This window comes from Eurypyga helias, unplaced genomic scaffold (assembly GCF_000690775.1).
Source record: "Eurypyga helias isolate BGI_N326 unplaced genomic scaffold, ASM69077v1 scaffold8661, whole genome shotgun sequence".
NCBI lineage: Eukaryota > Metazoa > Chordata > Aves > Eurypygiformes > Eurypygidae > Eurypyga > Eurypyga helias.
The window spans coordinates 84,782-96,236 of NW_010232786.1; the positions used below are offsets into that span (position 1 = coordinate 84,782).

Below are 11,455 nucleotides of genomic sequence, written 5' to 3' on the forward strand. Positions count from 1 at the left end.
GGATAGCTTACAACATTTTATATTCATAAAACAGGTACTAAAAAAAAAAAAAAAAACCACCACAGTCTTTCATAGTTTAATTCTTCCCTCCTAAACATGTGCAGACTAAGGGTTTATTTAACCGTATCAACTGAAAAACAACAGGCAGAGTTCACTTACTTGCAAAAGATCAGATGGGGATTTCTCAGTGCACCAAATAGTACAAAACACCACCTAAAAATCTTGCTTTTCAACAATGTTATCTGACAGTTGACTGAATCAAGGAGAGCTGGTCTACAGTCTGTACTTTGATTCACTTTGAATTATCTAGGTTTCTCAACTCAGGAACATTAAAGCTAATATTAATATATTAATAGTATGTTATTAAAGCAAAAAAATATAACGACCAACACAAATCCACAATGTTAAAAATTACTCTAGTTTCAGATACATTTATGAAAGCTTCCCCAAGCATCACGAGAAAACCGAAACAAAGAAAGAGTCCAGGTTTGTAAATAAGATTCCATGTAAAACAATACACAAGAAATCTTAACACGGGCACCTGATTGCACACAGACCAGACCATGCAACAGTACGTACCTGTAAATCTGTTTAATATTTTCAGCTTTGATTTCCTTGAGAATTTCATGGTAGATATGATGGGTACTTGGTTCTTGAGACGTTGGGGGAGAAGGGCATTTCTTGCGGGTATAATATCCTATCACAAATCCAAATATAAATAAAATCAAAGCAATGCAAAATACTTTCAGTATCTGACAAAAACTGCAGCGGTTGCTCTTTGGTGCCTGTCTTGTGTAGTGTGAGATGTAGTCAGGGTCTTCCTGAAGCCGCTGGAATCTTCCCTTTGGAGAAGACGACGGCTGAATGGGCTCGAGATCAAGGTCAGGGCTCTGCGAGTTTCCCAGGTGATGCTGGACCACACCATCCAGTCGGAAATGGTCAAAGCCAGGCTCCTCCAGCTCTTTTTCCATGTCCCATTCCAGTTCCAGTGCTGTGGCTTGGAGCTCATCGTTGTCAAGGTACGGCGAGTGCCCCTGTGCTCTCTGGTCTGCATTCACTTTGTGATAGGCCATCTTTTTATCTATTAAAACAAAATTTAAAAAACCCAACTGTATGTTTCCTTATGTCTACATAAACAATTTAGTTATTCTTTTTAAACCCGAGAGAACTAAACTTATATAATAAAAAGCAAAAACTGGGTTCTCAGTATTTCACTCCCCATTTCCATCCTTTGTCTTCTTTTGTAGGATCAGCAGTACCATGAACATCGTCAGAGGGGAAAGAAGGTATTTAAAGGAATATAAATACAGGGGATTCACAAGTGCCAATGGCAAAACACAAAAGTTATCCTATTATTTTGTCAGGCCCCAGGATAATATTAAAAAAAATGAGTGAAGGCACAGAGTTTCCAAAACAGTTATTTATTACCTAAAAGTAATTCTAAAGCTTAACAACTGTGTGTATCAATTTCATTTCACACACTATACAAAATAATACTGTTAAATAAATAGTTGAAAAAGTAGAAATCATGTAACTTGCCTGATCTGATCCAAAACACAAGGAAATGATGAGTTAAAAAAAGAAATTTCAGGGTGACACTGTACTTACACATCAATAAAAGGCTTCCATTTAGATGGAGCATTCTATTATTTATAGGTATTTTAAATGCATAGTTCCAGAATGACTGATGAATTTACTCAGAAATTGTCCCAGCTGTTTTGCTCCACTTATTTTTCCCATTTTAATGAATCAAAAGCCCTGCCAGGTATGTATATCAAAATCATTTTTTAATAGTAAGGCATATCTGTGGCAATTCTAGGTATTTCTAAGGAAGTATGAGCCCTCTAAAGGGAACTCTGACCTCCAGCGCAAACATTCAAAGTCAATTTTCAACAAATCATTTTTAACTGACTGCAACAATAGGGTGCCGTTTGCCTCCACACTTTGACAATAGCTATTCCATCACATAAGCATCTGTCATTTAGGGCTTTTCAAACACCAAGCTCGCTCATCAATTGGAATAAAATGAAGATAAAGATATCAAACCTCTCACAGTGATGGATATCGGTCTGACACCTACAACACCACACCATCCCTCCATTTTCACATTTTACATTTTCTTTAAGACTTACCTCCAGATAACATTACTGAGGCCACATAATAGATGAACCTACTCTAATGGCAAAGTAGAATTTAGCTTTTTGAAGCGCTCTGAAGAGAGCAAACCCTTAGAAAGCACTGATATAATGAAACAGCCTATTGTCCAATGAAAGACTATCTTGCTCTATACAATACCAATTTAGAGATCCTACACCCTTGTATAGCCACACAAATATACCTCGCCTCTAACTGCCAGGCAGCCCAGGAACAGTGAGAGAGCCCATACCTGAGGTATGCATTTCAAGCGTGGCTATTGTATACACTTAGCAATTCAGTGCTCCACGTGTCATCCAACTTTCCTATATGCAGTGGTAGCAACAGACTTAGAGTGAGCTGAACTAGTGTCTTAAATTAGCATGAAAAGCTGCATTATTTATTTTAAAATTATACCAAACGTTAGTCCCTGAATTCCAGAGGAGTCAATAAATGGCAAAGCCATTGTGGCTGAACTTTACGGCCCTTGTTAGCCCAACCCTCAGGCATGTGAAGATCCCGCCGAACTGTAGCTCAACAGTCCAGCGGCTCAACCTCTTCCCCACACTTGTGCATCACCTCCAGATTTCTCAAGGAAGCATGGTGTTTCATCATCCTGGATGCTAAGGGAAATACTTAATACTATTAACCCCAGAACTGATTCCTGGTGTTCCTTACCAAGCACCAGCTGCACATCAAATGGATTCTTCGGAAAACTCAGCTAACCAATTTTCAAACTATTTATCTGCCCTTTCACTCTGTCTTTTCCTGCAAACCATCAACGACAGAGGTCACTACTAGATAACAACTGCCCAATAACCTCATCTTTCCAACTCCATTTTTCACCCTGCTTTTTATCAGAAATTACAGGCAAGTGTTTTTTCCTTTAAAAGCAAAACAAATCATTATTGTATTCCAGCAATACATAATTTTTACTCGAGAATTACTAGTCATTCAACAAACTGCTTTACTCAAATAAATAAACCCTTAACAGATTACTGTACATTATCCACAGAACAGAAATTAAGAGGATTTTGCACAGCAAATATTAATCTTGCTGAGTTTATAAACAGTGACCATTGCACACCCGTGATGCTTAAGTTTTCTCTACATTCATGACATTTTAAAAATGTATCCTATTGTTTATGACATTTTAAAAATGTATGTTACTGTTCAACGGAGTGTATTATAAAGGTTATTTAAAGCTACACATAAGCACATAATAAAAACTCCTATGAAAATTCCTTAAATGGTTGTTAATGCCAATGAGTAGCAAACCAAATCCAACAGCACAGCAATTCAGCAATTCAATTTTCATACAAAGCACCAAAACCAGTTACCTCACTGCAGGATGGGGGGAGGGGGGGGAAATCAAACTACTAAATGAGCTAAAATAAAAATCAATACTCAATTCAGTTTTATATTTGAGACCAGAAGTTGGTGTATGGGTTCTTCTTAGCAATGCATGTGTTTTAGTTAAACAATGCCAAGAACGCAAGAGTAACCCAGTTAGTATCTTTGCTTTTTCTACCAGTGAGTGTAAGGACACTCACATACCACAAAGTATGGAAGATTATGGCCTACAGTGTATTTAACTATGCCAATGCTGATTTTAGAAAGGCGTCTCCTGACTCTTGAGGCCTGAGTCATTTGTGCCATGTAATCTTACTGCTTCTATTTAGTACTTGGCTAGTTAAGGAAGTAGGTGTGACTTAAAGATTACGTATTAAATGTAATTTTAGGTAGGAATTAGAAGGATAAAGAAAACACTACACAGAGAAAAACAAAACAGTTTTAAAAAACCCTAAACAATGGAAATACAGATAAACCACAAAGTCAAGAAGAACCACTATGATACTCTAGTTCAGTCTTCTCTGTAACACAGATCACAAAATTAATGTATTTTTGAAAGATACTTTTAAAAACTTCAGAAGAGAGAAAATCCATCCCATCTGCCAGCAAGCTACTTCAACATTTAATTGTTATTAAACACAGGCTTTATTATAAGGATAACAGAGCAACTACAAAATACCAGAAATCCGAATATTCACCAAGTAAGCTTTAAAGCCATTATATAGGGACAGCAAAGAGTAACAAACTCTGCAATACTGGACAGAGCCAAGCTGATGACCAGTAAAGTTGATTGCATAAAGAAGTGGAGGTATAGAAATGCACGAGAATGTTTATAGATAGGTATCAAATAAATGCTAATTATCTTTTCTGTACACCAGAAATCAGGAGAGTCAGCTTTACCATATCGTTATTGCCTTACTGAGCCCATTTCAGAAATATACACCTCTTGTTTGATCTTAAGAATAACACATTTACATCCTGTCTGATAGGTGAATCTTGTTAAGAAACAGCTAGAAACTTCTTTATCACACACTGGAACAGGCTGCCCAGGGAGGTGGTGGAGTCACCGTCCCTGGATGTGTTTAAGAGACGGGTGGATGAGGTGCTGAAAGATATGGTTTAGTGGTAGACAGATACGGTTGGACTGGATGATCTCTAAGGTCTTTTCCAACCTAGTGATTCTATGATTCTATGATTCTTTTGTGATAGCTTTCCTGCTTGAATCCCTCCTCAATGATTTCTCTGAAAACTATATAATAAGGATTACATGAAAGGTGTTCTATCTTTGTCACTGCCACTCTCTAACACCTCCGCAACAGAAAGGTCAGCTCACACAAACATTCTATTAAACCAACATGGAAAGACCAGTATGAATACGTTAAAGTATATTCTTTGTGACTGGTGCTGTAGTTGCTAAATCTAGCTGGTAAATAGCCAAGATGATTGGCTGGGTCATTCAGAGCAGGAGGAGTGGACAGTGTTAATGTGCTGCCCATGGCAAATGCCTTCTTGGGCCATTTAATGTTCTTTACTGAAAAGGCAAGCTTTGCCCAGGAAACGCATTGCGGTTCCTTTGTACAGGCACACGACCAGAAATCCAGGGTTGCTGGCTAATCTTATTTTCAAGGGTCTTTGACTTTCTTCTCAGTATCTTCTATACAGACAGCTTTTGCTTTAAGTCCTTGTAATCTTCCTGTGTTTAGGCAAACCCCCAAAGCAGATTTAACGTCCCTTGTTTGAAGAGCAAATAGCTGTACTTATCATGGAAATCAACACCCACCACACATACAAGTCTTTAAAGTCTATATGACAACAATTTAATACTTGGTTAAATGAGATGATGCCAAGTTCCAGGCCTGGTCAAATTTCTCTAGTTATAAATCCCTGATAAAAGTTATTTGCAGAAGAGATTACGATGCCTTTGTCAACAGCAACATTACACTAGACTGTAATTCAAAAATAATTGTGATATTTCCATCATCGCTTCCTTAATTATCTGCAGTAATGACTTCTCCCTTCCCTTACGTTTGGGATATGGGCTTGGCAACAAGTTCAGTTAAGAGTAGGACAATTAAGTCCCTTGTCACTCTGCACAACCAATGTAAGCACTTTTCAGAACCTCTCAAGCCCTGAGGCTCAGAGAAAGAAGAATTGCTAGGAAGGTCCTTCTCACCCAGCAGACACCTATCACAAAGATGAGGCAGACTCAGTTGGTCTAATATGCTCAGCATGTATTACTAACATAGATCTTTTCCGTCCTCAGATACGTTTAGTTTGTAAATACCTATTTGCCTGAAACAAAACTCAGAAATATTTACTGACCTTAGAGCAGCCAACAGCATCGCCTACCTAGGAGGTTTATTAAAACTGCAGCATAATCAGGTCAGTATAAGTGGCTCTGTTATGGAGTCTGTGCATTTCTCGTGGCACGTGCCTTCGCCTTGCTCCCGTTTTCAGAACAGCTTCTCCCTCCAGCTCGGGTGGGTAACAGCTCGGTTTTACAGCTGCTCGCTCTTTACCACACTCATTTGCACACATCAGAACAGTCTCAAACGAGGAGGGAGAAGCCCCCCCAAACACACTAGTTCCTTAGTCTATGAATTAATCACTCATCTTTCCTTTGGGCTCCACACTTGGATCCCGCTCTTCTCCTTGGGAAGGGCATTGAATAGGATCGCAGCGGTTCTAGAAGCACAAAACTGGATGGAGAAACAAGAGTCCCAGCACCAGGAGCGATGTGTTGCGTACGTGCGTTCACGCACTGTTCTTAAACTAGGTGTAAGAGGAAGAAATGACGTCTGACATCTTTGTTCATTCGCACTACAGCACAGCCCCACCAACCTCTCCTGCCCCAGCCAGCTTCCCACACCTCCCGCTGAGCTCCTGCCCACCTCCAGCACACCGGGCCCTGCTCCTCCGGAGCAATCCCGTCCCTCCCTGCGCCTGTCCAACACCCCTCGCTGCTCCCTTCCCTGCAGCTGGATCTGCACCCTGCTCCAGCACCTCCTCCCCGGCTTCCCTGGGAACTGCAATGGCTGATGGGGTGGGGAAGGCCCACCTGACACAAGGGTCCCTCAGAAAAAGGTTCAGATTTCAGAGACTTGGAGACATTATACAATTACAGCAACCAAAACACACACTCATAGGGGCCCAGTCACAAAAAATAAGAACGCGTTTCCTGCAAAAGACAACACTTCAGCCAGGCATTTCAGCCAGCCCTTCCCATAGGGTGGTTTGAACTGCAGCCGCCACTGGGCCTAGAGGAAGCCCCCCCTGTTGAACTCCTCTGCCCCCTCATTCCCAGGGGATTAAGGACAGCTAGCGGCAACCACCTCTTCTTGCAGGGCAATGACGCCACACAAAACCCTTCTCTGAACGCCTTAATCTTTCCCCTTTCCTGTCATACAAACTGCCTCCTATGCAAAAACCTAATAATCCCTTTGCTTGCATTTATATTTTTTCCAACCTCAAGGTCTCATTAATAATATATTTTGCATTACATTTCCTCAGACATCATAATTGCCTCTGCAAGATCTAAAACACAAAGCTTTTCCAAGACAAAAACTATTATTGGGGCACTTGCATTTAAGCTTATAGTTGAATTTCACGTGAAATAAAATTATTGTAAACGGTGTTTAACTTGGAAATGCTGACAATGATAGCTGCAATAACAGGCCCTAGAAGTTCTTAAGACAGTTAATTTTATATGACTCATTTGTGCTCTGACAATTTTCACATTGCCAGTCTTTCGTTTGGGCACATTTCACTTTGATTTTTTTCAATCTCTTCTTGATTAGTAATTACAGTCAATCACATTTAAATTCTTCTAAAAAAATTAAGTAATTTTAACTTCAAAAATTTGGAAACCGTACACTTGCAAGCTACTACACTCAAAGAAACTCTGCTAATGGGAGCCTACTATACTGCAAAAGGTGCAAACCAACATTACAAAATAGTGATTTCAACCTGCATCTTTTAAAAAAAAAAAAAGGTCACTTTTACAGATGAGCTACAAACAGGAATCTGGCCTCACTGTGAACACAGACTCCATTCCTGGTTTTTACCAATCACCACCAAAATTTAGCAATCAAAATATAAACATTTTTCTGCTATGGTGGAGAAGAATATCAAAACCAACAAGAAAGAAACAAACTGATGAGCAGCTGGGATACAAGATGATCGGGCCTTAGTCTAGTTCAGAGGTAAGAGATGGACAGGAGTCAGCCCTCAAATTTCAGTCTATCCCTGTAGGGATGTGCCCCCTGAGAGAGGGAAAGCATGCAGCAGACCTGCCAGCGAGAGACGCACCGGACTTAAGAAAGAGTTTCAGTAAAAATGTGGGTTGCAGACAGTAAGTTGCACTCACCTCTTCTAAGAGGAAACTGGCTCTTACATGACCTAGACACTTCAGGACACATCCTCTCCAATTAGAAGGATTTCAGACACAATAAATGACTATAAACAAGATAAAGAAATTTAAAACCAGAAAATGTTTAAAATCTGGTTTTGAAAAGAATAAATCTACAAACAAAAGTTTCCTCTGTAAAACCTGCACGTGACTGTCCTCTGCACAATTTCTGTTACCATGGAAGAGCCACAGCTCCAGCCGGAGATGGCAAGTACTCTCAAAACCCTGTTTCTGTGGCTGTTACTGAAGAAACCAGAACTGACAGTGACGGGGGGCAGAGCAGAACAGCCTTCTTCTGCAATCTCCCTATTACCGGTGACACTCAAGATCAGAACATCTAAGATGGTTTTCAGAACTTAGAATGAATTTCACACACTTACCTGGTTCCAGAAGAAAAAGATTCCTATTATTAAGATTTCAAAAGGAAATCAGAGATAGGCAGGACATATAAAGCCCTAATGACTCATATGGAGAGTAATTTTTTGGAGAACACCAGATTTTAAATTATATATTTAAATGACTGACACACACAAATGTTTCTGTTGTCACCATCCTGTAGGCTTCTGACTCGGTGTAGAAAAATAGGTCAGTAGTTATGAAAAAGACCTTAGAGTACATTTTGTAGACTTTTTTTAGATTTCTTGCTCAGTGGGGTTTTATTGAGTTTTATCAATTTCAACCATGACATGGAGACCTTAAAAATAATATATTATGGAACTGAAGATGGCAACATTTACAATTTAGCCTTATTGGAATTTTACTATATTTTGATAGATGACAGCTTTAATGATTCTGTGCATGTTTTATAGCAGAAAACAGCAAGGCAGTAACAATTTTCTGCTTTTCTGAACGATCTGTATCCCAAGAATTCAGAAAACAAGCAAGTTTACTTCATAATCACGCCAAATTTATTTTCTGGGTGAACTCTCGAATGTTAAAGCTCAAGTACACAGAGTGACGTTGCCATGACAACTGCTACTGCAACCCAAGATGGGAACATGTTTATGAAAGCACATTTATATACCCGTATACACATGCTGAGGCACACCGACGCCCCAGACTCCTGTCAGAAGGCAATCGAGCTAGTCACGCGTTATCAGTCCTGATTCTGCTCCTGGCAAGGCAAGGGGACGTTGGCTAAAGCCATGAAGCTGCAGCAACCCCACATACGATACATACAACGCCAGGTTGTTTCTGCATATCGTGGTCATGAAGCCTTCAAGGCAGTACTCCTGTTTCTAGGACCTAAACCAGGAAACCTTAATTTGCCTTAAGATGTAATATTAGAAGATTTAGTGTTGCTATAGCTATAGGCAACGAGTGGAATGGTAATACATCTGGTGTCCTTTGACCTTTTTTTTCTAAATCTCGACTGAAATCGGCTGTCAAGTTTGAGAAATGTCAGCGTTTGGTCATTTGAGTCTGCCTGGAGGTGTAATTCTGTATGGTGTACAATTCCTGTGAATTTATCACAACATGTTATTTCACACATAGTCAACATGGTGTGACATTCAGCATCCTGAATCCGCCAGTGTCTACATGCTGAAATGAGTTTATGATTTCTCTTTAAAAGAAAATCCAAGGTGCATTAGTTCAGGTCAACAGAGGAATCATAGTGGATTTCTGGGAATAAAAGGAAACATCCCTTCTTTCCGCTGCTTCATCTGCCTACCTAACAGTTAGGCAGCTCTGCCACTCTTGACACAGCCTGTCCACGTCAGCCAGCATGAAGGTCAGCGTGGAAGCATCTTAATTAAACTGCTCCTTCAGTTCAGTATCACTCACTCCGCAAACACATTTAAGTCCTGTGATGAAATAAATCTGCAGGTGAAGCTCTATATATCAGTAATATATATGCTTTCAGTAGCTTTCCAGGAGAATTTCACACTTTGATTTTAGTCCTTCTGGAATTAAGTCACAAACAGCAGCTAGATCTGATGCTGGTTTCAGCCAAGTCCTACCCAGGTGTGACCATAGCCCTGGGAGAAGGGGCAGAGCCTGTAGTGTATCTTTAGCCTGTCTTTGATGGACCATCACTTACACAAATCTCTCAGCCTCGCTGAGGTGTATGAAATAAGGGTACTACATTAAATAAAGAAGTCCATTTTCTTAAAGAGAACCTCTATTGTCAACTGTCCATCTGGGTGTGTTATAGTCACTTTTGATACCTATAAACTGACAGTTAAACTTCTATATATGCAGAATGTATCATAGGCTGCCATTATGCTGGATTCTGAGCAGTTCTAACTAATAGCCTGTAGTACTGAAGTTACAGCAATAGTTTCTTATAAACTCAACAGAATATTTCTGGAACATGAACACAGCAGCCTTAGAGAGCAGCTGAAGAGAATCACAGAATGGTTTGGGTTGGACCATCCAGTTCCAACCCCCCTGCCATGGGCAGGGACACCTTCCACCAGACCAGGTTGCTCAATGCTTCATCCAGCCTGGCCTTGAACACTTCCAGGGATACATAGTTCACAATTTAAAATAATCAGATCAGCTGCTTTAGAGGAAAAACTTTTAATGAACCTTCACGTTCTTCTGGACTAGGCCAGGGTTTGTGCACAGCTATTTGAGCTTAAATTGTTTATGCTGTAGAACTTTTTGATTCAGAGACATTAGCAATTGAAGGTAAGCAAAGTGTGTATTATGACAAGAACAAAGACGACATATTCAAGAAACACATAGCCTAGTCTACTAAGTTAAAGTAGGCTACAAACTATGCAACTGACACTTAGAGGTATTTCGGCACTTCCCATTTAAAGTAGAAATTGCACATGAAAGGGAGAACTGATAGTTTATGCTAATTCAACTTTGTACCATCACCTAAATGTGTGTTGATGATCATCTAAGATGCTGGATACCCATCTTCAGGTACTCACTCTTATACAAGACAGCTAGTGATGTTCGGGAAATTTTCAACAAAGTAATATTAATCAGAAAATGACAATCTGCTGACACCAAAACCCTTCAACAGCAAATGCCACAGAACAGCAGCTGTGGATGGCCAGGCACTGAGCCTGCTTTGCATGCTGGCTAATATGTACTATTACTTTGTCTCTCCAATTTCCTTTAAAAAGCAACATTAATCCAAAAATACTCCTTCAGGCAACAGCTTTGAGAGAAGATTAAACCCCCTCTTTCCTGCTTTCAGCTATAAAACAGAACAGAAAAAACAGTAGAATATGTTCTTAAAAAGATGGGATGATACATCAGTTACACTACTTCTCTTAATTCTGGAAAGTCATATTGCACAGTTGACAAATCACAGAAATGCAGAAGTGCTGGCTGGCAGGGACCTCTGGGGTCACCTGCTCCAACCTCCCACTCCAAAGCAGGACTGCTGCCAAGAGCAGATCGAGTCGCCTCGTCCTTAAACCGAACTCATCAAGCATTCCATCGGAGCTAAAGGGTTCAATATGAACACAAATGCATGCCAACTCTCTCCTCTTCTTTTCCTGCTGCTGATACATCTGTTTCTTAGTAAATACCATCAGGATGCAAAAATTAAAACCCCCTCAATCCTGTAATATAGCCACTTGTTAAAATTCAGAGACA

The 11,455-nt window shown here is 39.9% G+C and overlaps 1 protein-coding gene across 1 annotated transcript in view; it reads right to left on the bottom strand.

The window, feature by feature from the left end:
• LOC104516989 (inactive N-acetylated-alpha-linked acidic dipeptidase-like protein 2) overlaps positions 1-1,073 on the bottom strand; it is a gene marked incomplete at its 3' end in the record, with an annotated part of 65,485 nt that extends 64,412 nt beyond the window's left edge. Inside the window, exon 1 of the mRNA XM_010161514.1 lies at positions 580-1,073. Coding sequence (XP_010159816.1) covers positions 580-1,073 — 494 coding nt within the window. The remainder of the gene's footprint in view (positions 1-579) is intronic.
• Between the last annotated feature and the right edge of the window lie 10,382 nt (positions 1,074-11,455).